Source organism: Patiria miniata, unplaced genomic scaffold (genome assembly GCF_015706575.1).
Source record: "Patiria miniata isolate m_02_andy unplaced genomic scaffold, ASM1570657v1 HiC_scaffold_1, whole genome shotgun sequence".
In the NCBI taxonomy this organism is placed as follows: Eukaryota; Metazoa; Echinodermata; class Asteroidea; order Valvatida; family Asterinidae; genus Patiria; species Patiria miniata.
This window is the reverse complement of record NW_024037047.1, coordinates 34602732-34620304: the sequence shown is the minus strand read 5'-3', so window position 1 is coordinate 34620304 and position 17573 is coordinate 34602732. Positions and strand designations below refer to the sequence as shown.

The 17573-nt window shown below is 42.2% G+C and overlaps 1 protein-coding gene across 1 annotated transcript; it reads right to left on the bottom strand.

Moving 5' to 3' along the window:
* Positions 1-722: 722 nt before the first annotated feature.
* LOC119729127 (phenolphthiocerol/phthiocerol polyketide synthase subunit C-like) lies at positions 723-9276 on the bottom strand. Its single transcript, XM_038201651.1, has 4 exons — positions 9000-9276; positions 6790-8258; positions 6488-6581; positions 723-6337 (listed from the first exon to the last, which is right to left on the bottom strand). Exons 1-4 carry the CDS (start codon positions 9268-9270, stop codon positions 783-785), a joined length of 7389 nt encoding a protein of 2462 aa, XP_038057579.1. The 5' UTR covers positions 9271-9276; the 3' UTR covers positions 723-782.
* Positions 9277-17573: the final 8297 nt, after the last annotated feature.

Below are 17573 nucleotides of genomic sequence, written 5' to 3'. Positions count from 1 at the left end.
TTTTTTATAATCGCATCTAGTGACAAACACCTATGATAGTGATTGACAGCATATGTATTTCTTACACTTATTAATTTCAGTAAATAATGTCACTTGTTGGCGCCAGTCATAAATATAAATGGAAAAGAAAAGAGACATTGGTCCTGAGTAAACAGTTCGCTTAGCTTTTTACGCTCTCAAATAATTTCATCGACATTGATTCGGCCACCAGTTGTCAAATTATCCGTAAAATGTCTCTCGGAACATTCATACTTATCCCATTCATAGTACATTAAATGTTCTACCTATTAAACGTTGCTAAATGTGTACAATATTCAATCTGGGTAAATCCAATTATCCCCGGAATCTAGGAACATTATCGATGCATGGTAAAACTACAGAATATAAAACATACGATGTTTTCTTCTGACCTTTATCAATTTTCTCTTTACAAGCGTTACTTTTAACATTGCATTTGATATCCATGTAAATAAAAGAGACTAAACTTGAGCAAAAAGGCTACGAAAAAATTCTCACTGCATATTCGCCCAAACTGACTGTACCTTTGTCCAAGCCCCACTTCAATATTTCATTACATACACTAGCGCCTAAAGTTTTACCCATATCGAAGAATACTATTCAAGTTCAGAAACATATCGGCACGTTCATATTCATCTTGAAAATGCAAGGTTTTCAATATGGAAATAAAACAGGAAGGAAGCAATCAGTAAAGGGGTGTGTAATGTGTACTGAAAGCAGGCTATCCTATTTGGTATTCTAAATTTGTGGAAACAATGACTTCTTCATTCTTGAGCTACTATTTTTTGGCACGTAAGACAAATTTCCTTCACAATTTCTGCCGTGTTTGTCAGAACGTACATATGCCTCCCAGGCAAAATGGTCTTCTTAAAGCAATGCTTCTTGGACCTCTGCAACTTCCAGCCTTCCAGGAGTTCTGGTCGAACAAAACCGTCTTGTTTCCCGCCAAAAGCTGTGATGTCACAAGGTAACGGCTTCTCGTGTTTGCCATCGTAACTTTTCACAATTTCAATGGCGGCCTCTAAGCAGGGTAACAACCGTCGCATGATGGATGTATTGAGGAAGGCCCTTTCATCCATGAAACTGAACTTTACTTGTTTGATCCTCGCTAAATTTGCAAAGAGCTTTGGGTGATTCTCCAGGGTCTTTCTTAACAAGTCAAAGGTTTCTGGTGAGATATTAAGCTCTTTCGGGTGAGGATAAGGTGCTGTCGGAGCGTACCAAGCACTGACGAATAGGTGGCGAGGGCAGATGCTTTCTTCCTTCAGAAGGAGATGAGAAACTTCAAACGCGATCAGACTGCCCATGCTGTGACCAAAAAATACGAATGGAATGTCTGAAAGATGTGGCATGAGCTCATCGTGGAGAAGACGTGTAATATCTTTCATGTCTGTCAGTGGTTGCTCGCTTTCACGCCCTTCCCAACCCGGCAGCTGGATCATCAAGACTTGGATTCCAAATGGAAGCAGATGTTGTATCCAGTGAAGAAACATCGAAGGTCCTGCCCCGTTGGAGGGAAAGCACACAAGCTTTACTCCCAACGACGTGGGTACCTCACCCTCGATGACAACTTTATTCTCTTTGGAGACGGACGACACTTCATTGCCTAAATCAGCTTGGCTGGTTGAATCGGCCTTTGCCAGTATTTGTTTTGTGATGTTCTTCGAAAGCTCTTGGATCGTGTTCTTGTCGTTTAGTAGATCCACGGCTCCCACAGTGACCTCGAACTGCTGGCTGATCATCTGGCTAACCTCTGAAGCCATGAGGGAATCCAAACCAAGGGAAACAGGAGAGGCATCATGTGGTGGCTCATCGGACATCCCAAGGTGCTGACTGAGAAGCTTGGCCAAAGTCTTGATAACCATCTCTTTGGCTTTAGCGAGTGGAAGCTTCACAATTGACTGCTGCAGGCTATCAGCGGCAATTAGATATACGTCTCTGTCTTGAAACAACTCCTTGAAAATGGACATGGTTCCATGCTTTTCTCTAAAGTGTTGTGTCATGAGACCCTGATGCGTCGCTGCGTAAAGTTTCCGATTAAAGGAGCCTGAGATACCCAGGTGTGGTTGTCGAACTGACAAAGCACAACCGATCACACCAAGAGCCTCTTCGGGACTCATGCTTTCTACGCCTGTCTTCTCCCACATTTGAACAATACCGCGGCGAACTGCAAACCCAACGTCATTTATCAAACCAAGCTGCACTGCAGTCGCTGGTAAATTACGCCTGTGTCGATACTGGGCGAGGGCGTTCAAAAAGACATTGGCAGCACAGTAACTGCCTTGTCCCGCATTGCCAAGCAGAGACACAATGGAAGAGGTCATGATGAAATGATCGAGTTTGATGCCAAGCTTAAGTGTCAGCTGGTGTAATAGAAGTGCCCCATAAGCCTTGGGAGCCATGACACTGTTCCATGACTCTGCTGTGATATTTTGGATGAATCCATCACTGAAGACAGCGGCACAGTGGAATATGCCTTTCAAAGCCGGCCACTGGTCATCCTTCATTCCCTGCAGTGCCTTTTCAACGTCTGTGGCATTAGAAACATCCAACTGAATGTGTTGCACTGTGGCACCAACTTCCTTTCCTTTATGTATTACCTCATGTATATCATCAGTTATTTCCCCTCTTGAACCAGTATAGATGTATCGAGCTCCTCTTGATATAAGCCACTCTAGAAGTTTGAGACCAAACCCCTTAATTCCTCCTGTGATGAAGTATGCCGATTCTCCATCAGCAACAAAACCATCGTGCTTAAGAGAAGGTGGCAACATAAGCTCCGCTGATGCTACCTGGATGACTTCATGTTTGGGGATTTCAACATTCTGTGCAGCCAGAGAAGACAGTTCCTTAACATTGTTGGTTTTGCATGTCAGGTGACTACCTTCCACATTTGGGTCAAACATTTCCCAGAGATTCGACAGAGCATCTGATATCTCGGCATCGGATAAACCTTCAACTGCTGACTGGAGATCTGTATCGAAGGTCACCATCTTCATCTGGGAAGGAAGCATCGGAAGTCTTGCATCTTGTCTCAGTCGTTGCATTATCACAACAGTGGCGTTTCTTCTCAACTTTGGCAACAACGACTGCAGTGTATGATCTAAGGTTGATGATCTGAGAGACAGAAACAGCACGTCAACTGACGCTTTATTTACCTCATTGAGACACCTCACAGATATCTCAGCGTTCGTTTCCACGAAATCAGCATGGCCATCAGTTAAGAGGACCACTTCGGCTCCCAATGTAGTTGACAGGTGCATCGTTGCGATATCACAACTATCTAGCGAGTCGAACTTGAAGACAAGACGCATACCTGCAGAGACGTGCAAAGCCTGATTGAAGAAGACGGCAGTTGGGAAGTAATCGTTAACGATACTGACTGCCTCTTTGGGGTTCAGGTGGGAAGGCACCTCAACTAAATCCTTTGACAAAGCGGTCATTGACGATTTGACTTCCTTACAAGAAATAAGGCCCAAATACGTTCCGCAGACATCTTTTGATTCCGATGTGTCAACTCTACCAGCGTACACTAATGTTATGGGTTCTAAATGGTTGTCCCCTTCCAACTTATGCCCATTGCAAACACTAAAAGCTTCGACCTTTACCCGGACAGTGCCTGAATCGGTGTTATCAAACTCACTGGAAGGCGTTTTGTGAATGAAGACACGATTACGATCAGATATCTTTTGCTCACCAACTGACCAGAACTTTGTTTGAACAACCCCTGAAGCTTTGGAGAGATTTTCCTTTGTCAAGCGAGGTGAAAAGAAATCCCACGTTAGAGCCTGATCTTCTGGGTGTGTGGAGTTGGATGTCCTTGCGGCGACTACATTTTCGTCATTCAGATAGTAATCTTCCTTGTAAAATATTTCGCAAGCAATCTTGGCGCACTCCAGGCTGTTTGCGATCATGGGCAGGTCAACAGTAAACACTCGAACCGAAGGCTCTTCATGACTGACTGTGACTCCGATAGTGTTGAGGATGGCCGCAAATGGGTTGACGTCGTCCTCTTCTTTTGCATACTGTGCGCCCTTTGTGAATAGAATCAACTTAGTCTTGGTCCCCTCCTTCTGTAAAGCCTTTATGACGGAGTAGCAAAACAATACGCCTCTTTGGCATTTCTCAAACTCATTCTTGCGCATGACAGACCCCGAATTCAAATGTACATCAGAAACCTCAGTGTTCATCATGACCAGAACCGCATCAGATTCTTTATTGTCAGAAACGACGGAAACTGCCCGTTGCAAAGCATTGGCACTTTTCGTATCAATGACTGTTACATCATAGGTTTCTACTTTCACCAACGAATCTACAAATAAACCACTTAATTCTGTATCATCCGGGAAGACGACCACTTTGTTTTTGGCGGATTGGAATTCAGATGGTCTGTTTGTTACTTTCACTGAACCAAAATGTTCCCATGACAAACTCCACATCTGGGGCTCCATCTTGTCAGCTTGAATGGTTTCAAACACAAGTTCCCTTACTGAGCAGAATACTTCATTTGTGGCTGCGTCAGCCACATCAATATCACAGAAACGCTGGTCCTTTCCGCCAATTTTCGCGTGGATACAAACATGCGGTGAGGTTGGAGCAGAGAGAGTGAGCGTCTTGATGCTTCTTGGAACCTGATACACAGGTTGGAATGTTTTGCTAGAAGCCTCCATTTCTGCTTCTGTTGCTAAACGTAGGAGCACGGCAAAGGCTTGCAAGAAACTATCCATGAAAGCTGGATGGTAAACGTAACGATGGAATTCTCTCTGCACACTTGGAGGGGCAGCCGCATACAATAAACTTTCTCGAAAATCTTTAGAACTTGATATCTTCCGAACTCCTCTAAATGTCGATCCCAGTTCGAACCCAGAACCTGATGCCTTGGTGTAAAAGTCCTCATCTTGAAGGATCACTTCACACCTTGATATGATGCTCTCTACATCAATAGTAGCTGTCTTCACCTCACTAAGATTGGCTACAGATGAAGAGATGATGTTTAGGTGACAATGTTGGATCCACGTTCCTTTTGACGCATCGTGGCTCCTGAGCGTGAAGAGAGATTGTTCTGGTGTCTTCTTCTCAACTGTTGTCTCCAAGGTACCTTCGCAATTTGAGGCAAACATGAATCGATCGAATTGCACTCCACTCAGAATCAGAGGATAGGGATCAGAGCTCATCGATCGAGCTGCAGCAAGAGCTGTTTCCATGTAAGCAGCAGCAGGGACAACCACAGCCCCTTGCAGGACGTGATCCTGAACCCAAGGTACCCGAGATGCATTCAGGTCAGCTCGCCATATCTTCACCGGACTTTCTTGAAGATAGAAGGTAACCCTGGGCTCTCCCAAGAGCATGTGTTGGCCATCCCTCACAGGAAAGAGAATACTCTCCTTTCCTTGCGGTGAAATATTTGTGCACATTTCTCGCCGCCACGGATAGTGTGGGACCGACTCTACTCGGCGAAAAGTCGAGCTGAACAGGCTATGAAACTTCACGGGAATGCCACTCACATGAAGCCTCATCTGCGCCAACAGGAGATTCTCAGAATCGTTTGCCGTCGTGGTGGTGTCTTGGGGCCGTAGCAGAGATGCAGTTGTGACGAATTTATCACCTGTAGCCTGAATTGAAGCCAGGGTATCTTTGACAGCTGGCAGGAGTGAGGGGTGAGGACCTATCTCCACGAACACACGAAAGCCATCTTTTGCCAGATTCTGAATAGAATCCATGAAGGAAACCTTCTGTCTGATATTTTGATACCAGTACTCAGGAGAGTTGGCCTCCTCAGGCGTCAAATAACGCCCAGTCACAGTTGACATCATTGGAATCGTGCGTCCCTTCTCCGACGCGTTTTGTACCTTAAGAAACTTACCCGCTTTTTTGAGGAAAGGGTTCTTTACAACCTCCTGCTGTTTGCTGTGAAAAGCATTATTTACCTTAAGTACCACACACTTTATGTTATCTGACTTGAGCTCGTTAGCCAGACCCTCAACAGCCGAAGTCTCACCTGAAAAAACGATTTGACCTGGGCTGTTGATAGCCGCAACATCGAGCACTTGCCCATGCTTGCTTTGACTAGCGAATTGGACAGCGTCTTCAACACGATTCAAGACAGCCACCATCTTCCCTGAGCCACTGGTCTTACGTAGCTCTCTTCCTCTCCGGTAGATGAGCTTGACTGCGTGTTCCAGACTAAGGAGACCTGCTGCGTAGGCTGATGCAACCTCTCCTACACTATGACCAACCACTGCGTCTGGAACCACATCATGCAACTTCCATAGATCAATAAGACCTATCGCAACCGCACACAGGCAAGGCTGGCTAATTTCTGTGGGGATGCAGATAGTAGAAAACTCATTAACAGTTTTAAATAAGACGAACAATTCTTTGGGTTGTGACGTAATGACAAATGACAATTCAAAACAACAGTCATCCAAAGATCACAAACTATGTTCACAATAAGGATTCATAATGTTACCTGTTTGATTGATTCTCTCTCGGTCCGTTTCCTCAGACAGCATGCTGACCAATGACCACGTCGCTCCACATTTCTGCAGCTGCTTGTCGATAACCTTCAAATTTAATTAATTAGATTTATTTCAACAGAACAATCTTTACTTTGGATAGTAGCATTTCTAATTGTTTGTACTTTTTCAGTACGAACGCAAGAGCGTAACTAAGGAACCTTAGTTTTTTCAAATTCTTTGCTGACTTCCTTTGCGTTCAATATCTTAATTTCGAGTCAATTTAGTAATATTATAAGCAAGGAATTGTGCTTACCTTCATCTTTGAAGCAAAGTCAGGCTGTGTATGCATCAACTCTCTCGCCATGCCCCACCACTGAGTACCCATGCCGGAGAAGACAAACACCATCTTGTGTTCAGTTCTTGTGGCTGATGGAGCTACACCTTCAACAGACCGATCCAAGGTCTGCTGGCCTCCAGCTTCAACTTTCATTCGAAGTTGGTGGATCGCATCTTCCTTGGAGTTGACAGCAAAACCCACACGGTGTGTGTGGTGCTGTGAACGACAGGCGGCCGTGTACAGACACGAGTAGAAAGCATCGTCTGGCATCTGTGTGTTATCGGTAAGAAAGTATAGCCAATCTTTTATTTTTTGACGAAGAGCATCGGAGCTGGCTGCAGATAGGAGGAAGCAACTCAACTTTTTACCAATCTTCATGAACTGGCCATTCTCTTGAGGATTTGTTGGCCCTTCAAGAACAATGTTTGCATTTGCTCCACCGAAACCAAAGGAACTGCAGCAAGCTAAGTGCCAACCGTCTCGGTCTGGCCACGGTATCAGCTCAGTTGGGACATTTATTTTTAGCGCCTTGAAATCGATGTTTTCGTTCGGTGTTTTAAAATGCACGACTGGTGGGATCTTCCGTTGATACAGACACAAGGCGACCTTGATAATGCCAGCGACTCCTGCCGCACCTTCAGAGTGACCCACATTTGATTTGACGGACCCAATATAGAACGGAGGATGTTTGAGTCCTCTACTTCGTCCCATAGCCTCGCCCAAGGCACCTGCCTCGGTAGTATCCCCAACCCGTGTTCCTGTGCCATGAGCCTCTGCGTAGACAATCTGATGGGGGTCCACTCTGGCGTTGTGACAAGCGCTCTTCACCAAATCCACCTGCGCGTCGAAACTTGGGTTTGCAATACCCGGTGTGCGGCCATCATTACTCAGTGCACCTCCTCGCAGTACAGCGTAAACTCGATCGCCATTCTTCAGAGCCTCGGACAACGGTTTCAAAACCACAACCCCGGCACCTTCGCTGCGTGAATATCCATCCGCCGATTGGTCAAAGCTTTTGCACTTTCCGTCTCCTGACAGCATACCAGCCTGACAAAACCCAATGGATGTAACTGGTGTAAGGATCAAGTTGACTCCTCCAGCAAGAGCCATGGTACAGGAGTTCTGTTTGAGTGCCTCACACGCCAGATGGATGGAATACAGGGAGGATGAACAGGCAGTGTCCACGGAGAAACTGGGTCCACGCAGATCGAATTCGTATGAGATGCGGTTGGACACCATGCAGGAGTTGGTACCCGAGTTAGAGTATTGATTCATGTTGTGGACTGGTGTACAGGCAAATGATGAGTACTCCTGTGCCGTCACGCCCATGTAGACACCTGTCTTGGAACCTCGTATATAAGAAGCTGGTATCCCAGCATTCTCAAGCGCCTCCCACGTGACTTCAAGAAGGAGTCTGACTTGTGGATCTAGATGAGCTGCTTCGTCTGCATGAAAATGAACAGGAAATTGAACAGAAAATCAAATATGCGAATTCTTGATGTTATACGTAAAAGTTGATTTCGATTTCATTTCGTCCAAGGGGACAAAGTGGCCTGCCTTAATATTTTTTTGGATTGCTTGTAACTGCCAGTTAGACTAAAGCTGCAAATAAAACGTTGCGTTTTTTAAAATTCAATAAACTCTCTCATTTAACGGTTAGGTGTTAAAGCGGGGGTAATCATAAACCCCACGTCGGTCGGTGGTTAGATATTTTTTTTTTTAAGATACAAGCCGATAGGCTAAGGCAGTTTGTACAAGTTTTAATCCACCTGAGGCCATACTTGGGCTTCAAGGTAAGGGGTGACTTGCATTCATGGTCATGTACCTGGCAAATGATTAATGACATTGTTTACGTCTTTTGATAATACCCCAGATTCGAGCAACAAGTCAGTTTTGCTTGAGGAGCCGCACTGTAGTCGGATGACCAAATTACACCTAGCCAAAAATATTACAGTTTCGAGTCAAAATGCTTTCGCAATTGTCAAGTTTTTAGAAATATGCCCTGCTAGGCCAAGTACAAGTGGCGGACCGCCTCCTGGGCACAGGCTTTTAACAGTCAATGCATATAAACAGATTAAAAAGTTGCTGTATTTTATCGACTTTTGTAAAGTAATTGTTGTCGTTCCCTTACTTTAGATGAGATATACAGATTGTTTTGTAAAAATGGGGTGATCCAAAAAACTTACCGGGTGGCATATGAAAGAACTGCCTGTCGAACATGTACGGGTCCTGAGAGATGTAGCCACCGTTCTTGATGTACATCTTGCCCGCCCTCTTCTCTCCAGGACTTAGGAAGTAGCTGGCATCGAAGCGATCTGCAGGTACCGACGTGGTGCAGTCTAACCCCTTCACCAACATCTCCCAGAACTTCTTGACGTTGTCGATCCCGTTGCCATAGCGACAGCCGATGCCCACTATGGCCACTTTCTGGTTTTGGCGGGAGAGTCCCGCGTCCATGTTTGTACCACGTGATCAAGAATCAGCTTGTCTGCTTCTGTGTAACTGATACAAAATGAACAAGAGGGGTTGACATGAAAACCTACAAACAACGTACGTATTTTTTTTCTTTTAAAATAATTTTCCGCGGTTTTTATTTCAAACGGAATAACGCAGGAACTTCAGAAATGATACGAACATCAACCCCCATACAGAGGTGTGCATGCAAGTGTGACGTCATGACCACTGTGGAGTGATGTGGCCTCGTGGTTAAGGGCACTGGATTCGTGGTCTGTGGGAAAAGCTGCGGGTTGTGGGTTCGAGTCAAGCCGGGGTCATGGTGCGTGTGCCCTTGAGCAAGGCACTTTGTCGCTCATTGCTTCTCTCAACCCAGGAGTAAATGGGTACCTGTGAGGGCAGAGATGGCTGTTGAGATTGAACAAGCTTGCTTGCGCCTAACAAGCAGCATCGAGCTGTCTACTCCCCAGGGAGCTGAGATGGTAATTGGAATGTTTCATTGGCCCAATGACCAGGGGTAATAATAATACTGTAAGCGCTGTGATTTAGTTTACTAAAAAGAGCGTTCTTAAATGCCGATTATTATTATTATGATTATGACGACGTCATCAGGTATCAATTTACAAGCGATTTTAGTTTTGTTTTAAACGGACCGTATTATTTCAATCATAACTCACGACCAAAACGAAGAATCAATTGTATACATGGTGGTCAGATTGACCATGACTTGGTGCACGTAAGGTCGCTTGACCTCTTCTTCCGGGTTAGCTGAAGGTCAAAGTTACGATTATTCAAAATACCGAAAGAAGCGTGTATATTGAAACAAACAAAATTCTTCCAAACGGTTCAAGGGATGACAAGGGTGCAATGTTGCACAACTTTTTCAAAGATGTGACAATATTGTAACGTTATTATGACGTCATCACATATCCAATTACAAGCAATTTATTGTCGAAACCTGACATTATACTTTTAATATATTTTTTAAACTGAATTGATAACCAGGTTCATTTTTTTCGAGGTGGTTTATATTGTCTGAGGCAATATGTTTTATTCCCAGGCACAAACCCGCTTGACCTTTACTTCCGGAAATAGAATGATAAATGAATATAACTTGAAAACGGAAGCATTTTACCTTAATAGTAATACTATTTAATGAGAAAATGTTCAGTGAGTATTAGTTAAATAATAAGCGTTATAATGACGTCATCCTCAGAAAGGACGCCCTCTGCGTTAGTTTAAAGAAAGTTTTTTTTAATTTAAAAACCGCACCTCAAATTTTTAGCAAATTGCCCCTAATCATGGATTGGAAAACAAATGAATTCGCAAAGTTTCATAATGCTGACATCATCAGACCAGAAGTTATTTTAGAGAGACTTTGTAAATGATCTGTGACCGGCCAGACTTAAATTTCTGTAATTATGCTGCCAGGTCCCGTCTGTAAAATGTTTCTTTGTCGATGTCTTGTATTTTTAACATAAACAGCGATGCGAAAGTTGTCGAAGCATTGCGAGCGCAGTGTTATAAAAGCATAGGGCTTCGGACGCACATTCCGTGAATTTTTCGCTAGTTTTCTTGGAGAGTAAGCAAGCATGGGTAGGTCACTTGACTGCTTGTCGTCGCTGCTGCCAGCCACACCTTATTGCGAGCCAGCTTGTCTATATGTTGCTGTGTTTCGTACGTGGTTTTGCCATGGTTAGCACGCCGCATGTGCATACACATATCGTGTACATGCATATCGTGTAGTTTGCCCAAACATCCCGAGGCATAGGTAGGCCACAACTGCTCCGGTAAGTGTTTCAACTTCGTAAATTTTGATGTTATCTTAAATAGCACTTTGCGACACATTTTTATGCCATGAATACTCAGGGTTGAAAGCCAAGTCTGTATAAAACATTTTTTATGCCATAAAATAAATATCCCAGGTTGAAAGCCAAGTCTATATGAAAATTGTGCATAATATGACTTGAATTTTCGATACCGAACCTCCTTGTAATATTGACTGTATACTTTCACATACTTCGATCCTAAATATGTTGAATTATAGGGTCAATGCACTTTATTGAACTCAAATTTGGATAGCGTGGATGGAAAGAGAAATAAGAGAATGTTTTAGCCTGAAATGAAACACATGAGACATATAGATGGATGCACGAATACAGAATATTGAATACTCTTTTTATGAGCATTGCTGTTTAAACAAACACATGTTAAGGAATAAATGTACCGTATAAAATGCACTGTAAATTCATCAATATAGCATAACTACGGATGTGTACACGTGTACTGTGGAAATGAAACATTTTTGTTGGCACTGATGAGTATTTAATATTCCTTCATCGAAACATTTATTAATATTTATGAGATTACTTAATATGTACAGTAATTTTATTACAGCTACTGCTTGTGGTTCTGTGGTTCCTGATGGTCACAAATACAGAAGCCTTCTCGAGTAGACCAGTGTATCCCATATCCAGCATCCATAACATTTGGGTACGTGTATAAAACATTATTGCTTGAAATGTGCCTAAGAAATTGGAGATTTAGAGATTTGGAGATTTGGAGATTAATGTGTTGTAAAATTATTGCATAGCAAGTGCTTATGGAGATTATTTCTCCTTGATTAAATTTTCATGCCTTTCATATTTTTATGCCTCTCTTAAGAAATGTACTTGTAGATTCGCACCAGAAACATTTCTATAGAACAAATATATGGAAATTGAGGTTTATAGAACCGCTTATGCAATTTCTCCTGACGAGAGATAACCAAGGATAAGGAGAGATGGTTATTTAAAATAATTGAATAATTGAATAATTGGATTCATATTCATTGTATATTTTGTAATGAAATTAAATTAATTTCTATTCTTCTGTTTTCTGTTATTACAGACTTCTGAAGAAAGACTGTCGTTTTTTTGTTTTGTAGTTTTTTGTTTTGTAGTAATACAATTTTGATCAATTAAGTGGAATTATATCCCTTTCAAATTTTCTGCGTAACCTCCCCAGCTCGGTTACAGATCAATGTTTAACAAGTTTAAATTAATATCCATTGTTCTGTATCTACAAGTCTAGAGATCATTGTTGCTAAAACGATAATAATAGTTTCATTTCTGACGATGGGCAGCATAATACTGCGACGTCGCCAAACCGGAAGTCAGGTGTAATATATACGTACACATACGTTCGTGTTATTTTCTAATTCCCAGAAGTTCTTTTTACTTTATGCGGCATAACTTGTCTTAACTTAATAAACATTCGTTAATCACAATTCAAACAGATAAAGTCATCAATACAGAAAAATCGTGTAAATAAAATGTGACTTGAAAACTCTTGTTTCCTAAATGTATTTGTTCAAATTACTAAATGCTCACTCGGTGAGGGCCCTGTCACACTTCTGCGTATCCTAATTCCTTATGAGTTGCGCATTGACATTTTTTTCATACGCAGTCGTACGCACAATACGCACCTCACATGCATCTCTATCGTTTTGTGTAGGTTTTATGTACGCAGATATACGCATGGTACGGCCCAGTACGCAGGATAGTTTTGGGCATGCACAAAACTACGCTGCGTACGCTGTTACGCAGGTCATAAGTTATAAATAAGCAGCGCATCGGTCCCGCATCGGTCGAGTGCGTTACGAGTACGCTATGTGTTCGTGACGCACCCCGTCAGCATATGAGCCGCCTGTATTGGACGTATACATAGCGTACTTGCAGCGCAGATGCAACGCACGCTGAACGGCGAGCGGCGGAAATACGCTCAGAAGTGCGTCCAGCATGCGGTCGGCATAAGTCGGGTGCGTCCGGAATACGCTCGGCATGCGCACTGCATACTGACCTATTCGCAGCCCGAAAAATAATGTTGTGCACTGCATACGCAACTCATACGCATCTCATACGCAATGGATGCGCTGAATTCGTTTGCGTCGCACATAAGTCAACGTGATCAAAACATTTCGACGTTAATTGAGCGTACGGCTGCGTATTGAAAAATTTTGATAAGGAACTCATAAGGAATTAGGATACGCAAAGGTGTGACAGGGGCTTAAGACCCGAGCACCGTTTTAGAATTGTTTATATTAATATTCTTGAGTGGTCGGGTACAACCCGACCACTGTTTAAAATCGTTCTGATAAATCTTGTTTCTCTCTTTCTTTCGATCTTTTTGCCCGGATATAGCAACCAATAGCATACAAATAGCATCTTCCTTCATTTCAAATCCAGCGCACTTACACGTTGGGCGCGTTACGTCATTGAAGTTAGTATGCGTTTACGTCACTGAACTAAATACACACCTGTCTCGATGCATGCACTTAGAGACGATTTCGCTTCTCTTACTTAGCGTACCAAAATCTCTGGCCTGCAGTGTATTAACAGTACACATGTGTACAATATCTAGATCATTATCATGTGATTTTATCTGTATTTTTGAATTTTTAATTATTTTCAGCGTTTTTTGTTTATTCATCTAACTAACAAATCCTGTTAATATCTTAATTCGCTTTGTAACATGTTTGGTAGGTCATGATAATAACCACATAATTGTCAAACAAATGTGTGACGTCATTACGATGTCATAAAAATGTCATTTATAAAAAATCAAACGTTATTCGGTCATGGAACTCGGTTCAATATTTGAAACTGATCATTTACATAACCGCACATAGCTGTTATAGGGGGAAAAAATAGAATTTGTTAAAAGCACGGAAGAATTTTGTATCAAGATTGAGAAATAGCCAGGCTTAAATGTACATAAATATTTTTTTGATGGGGGACAATAGTTTTTCTTTAAAATGGTTCACAGCATGAACTTGAAACTTTAACCAAACATTTAATTCTGATACAGAGGATTGCTGTGAGGTTATGGTGACATCAGATTTTAGTGAAGAACGTGACGAATTTCGTTCATTAACAACCCATGAACAAAATAAACAACCAATGTTTATACTTTGTAAAATGATTGAATGTATATACATTTACGCATACTAAAAGCAAAGTCGCTTAACATTTCCTTCCGGGTTTACCGGAACGTTAAACCTTGATTATTAAAAGTTCAGACAGAGACGTCAAACCCTGCACCCGATTTCACGAAGCGCTGCGACGCGTCGCAACTCGAGTTACGACGTGTAACACTTCGCAACTCGCGACGCGTCGTATCTTCCATTTCACGAAAGTTGCGATGTGTTGAACGCGTCGTAAGTTCCTTGACAACGGCTTAAAACACGTCGCAAGTTAAGACGTGTCTAGTGGTCGTCGCAAAATAAGAAGAGTTATTTCTAAGCCATTTTTATGCCATAAATATTACATTAACGAGATTATAATACCGAGGCAATGTGTGTAAAGTTGTAAATAGAAAATTCATTGCATAGTTATGAATTAGACCGGAATATTAGGGTTGAAATTTCAAAGTAGCTATACAGTCCACTGACAGCTTGTTTTCCTTCAAAATTGCATCGCACGGCCGTCATTTTGTTTTACGTTTTAACAAATTTCGAACTGAGATCCGACGACTCTTTGTTGAATATCAGACGACTATTTACTGTACGCTGACTAAATACATAAAACAGTCATCGAGTTGTGCTATAAATACACCTACGACGCGTCGCACTTACGACGTGTTTCGTGAAATGGATCGCAGGACGCGTCGCAGCTGCGACGCATCGTAGAGATACGACGCGTCGCATCGCTGCGATGCATCGTAAGTTACGAAGAGTTTGATGAAATCGGGTGCAGGGATGTTAAAAATAAAAATAGTAACCTCTTCATGACGTCATCAGGTAAAAAAAAAATACAAACGACTTAAGGTTAAAATAAAAAAAAGTACTTTGAACCATATCTTTTGCACTGAATGGTGGACAGAGTTCATTTTATTTTGTGGTTTTCTGGATATTGCCTTGAACAAGTATTTTATTGCCGAGCACATAGCCGCAGGAACTTTAGTTTCAATTGGACCGGAAGTGCACTGAGATCAGAAATGAATCAGGCGTGGATCCAGAGAGGGGGTTTGGGGTCAACCCCCCCCCCCCCCCAACGTCTTACAAAAAAAATAGAAATTCTTGAAAAAAAATGCGAAAAACCCAATTTTTTTTAAAAATAATGTCCGCCTCTGGGGTATTTGTGCATTTTTCATTAACCGCCCCCCCCCCCCGCCTCCGGCGCTTTTGGATTTTACGGAGGCAATGTGTCCGGAGGAAAAACACGTGTTTACATTTCAGATTTTTTTACGCAGATGAAACCCCCCCCCTGCGAAAATTCCTGGATCCGCCCCCTGTGAATATAACTTGAATACAAAAGCATTTTTTTCAGTTAAATACATGTTTATTAGGGGATGCCAATCATTTAGAATTCAATGGTTGCGTCATAAAACATCATTGAGTTCGTTCCAAATAATATAAAATGTGTTCTTTTCATGAATGTACCTCTAGTTGTAAGAATTTGTTTTTAACATCTGCAGAAACGAGTACTTGTTCATGAGTTGAATACGAGTACGTGTATTTTTTGTTGCGAGTACGAATACGAGTACCAATCTCATAAGTACGAGTATGAGCACGAGTACGAATAAAAGTACCACAACACTATTAAAGATCATCACAGATCAACTGTCGTGAAAGCATGTGTTCTGATATCATGGAACCGCATGCTTTCATCGAATTTGTGATAAATTCTTTGCGTTTTTAAATCTTACCTATATGGCTGCACTGATAGTCGGACTTCACGATCATCAAATTCTCTGCACGAGTCGGTTTGGCTGATTGGCTCACAACTAAATCCAAACCAGTTTGATCATCAGTATTTAAAGGCCTGTCCTTGGATCACGTGGGTACGGTCACGTTGGTCTTGCGTCTACCGTATCTCAGATCCAAGTCACCGATAACCAATCGTAAAGACGCTAGCTGGGACGCGCTCCAATCATGATTTTGTAATATGTTTCATGTGAAAGACAATTGGCAACATGTTGCACCATGCCGCAAACATAACGATACAATGGCATTGTGTGCTGCCCTCTGGAGGTGATACGAAGTTCGATGGGTATACATTAATGTCCATGCATCGAGCCACTACGTCCGTTGTGGAGCAGGAAACGCCTCTCTGACTAGATTGTCTGCGAAAATCTGGTCATTTTTTTGACAGAAACTCTGTCAGGAGTTGCGATCCCCGTACAGAGGAATGCTTGAGGCCCAAAAGAGCACGATGGTTTAGGACTGGTGACGCGCATGGTGATCCCTCATGTAATGTCTACCAGTCCTGAAAATTCGGGCAAAAAAGAAAATGAAATCGAGAAACTCGCCATTAAACCACTTAGCGAGTTTAATTACCATAAAGCGCATGCGTCAGTATGTAATTCAATGGTTTTCGGACCCAGAGCCATGCAACAGAAAAAGGGACTTTATTTTATCGATATTAAAGTAGGACTTGATAAAACAGTTAAAGAAAAGCAATCCACCTCTATGGTAAACAAGAAGGGATGTACAATTCCGGGGATTCGAACTAGCTACCTGCAGAATTGTGCCTACCGACCCAGCGTATCAGGACAGGCTGCCCGAGTGTAGTGCCGTAAGCTAGTTTGAAAACATGTTCATATAACATAATTTAGATATATTGGACTCAAATGTTTCCAATTATTTACGATATCATTTGTACAGAAGTATCTGTAATAATTTAGAGCATATCGTTTGATTCCCTAAATGTATTGATCTGGTTCAGAACCATGATACAACTATTTCCATTTTACCAGCCGAGCACACGACAGTCCGTGTTTTTACATTTGAAAGTCCGCCACCAAATGTGACGTTACTTTTCCCAGAAAGCCAAGCGTGTACACCACAGCATTCCATTTGCCTCATTTTTTGGCTTTATTGAGTATGTGTCAACCCGTGTTTTAAGGGGGGAAGCTAATCGAACGCACCTGAAACTTTGTGTGACGAAAATCAAGACGTCATCAAAACTGTGATTTTTTTTTGATTTTTTTTTTTAAAACATAAGGTGTCATTCGATTGTCATGAAACTTAGTGGGTAGACAGATTATGTCCCCAGACTGACAAATATGAAGTCACGTCACAATGACGTCATATTGTGATTTTAAAATTATGTTTGCATATTCACAATTTTCTCCTCTTTCACATCGCCGGAAGGTGCCTTTTCTGAGCAAATGCCTCTTTTTGGTGTTGCCGACCCCAGTTTTAAAAGCGTTCCGACGCCGCCGCCGATTGGCGTAACACATGTGCAGGTGTAAGTAAAAATTATACTCACCTGTTAAGTACACAATACGGCCCCATTTTACATATTTCAGTTGCACAAAGGTTC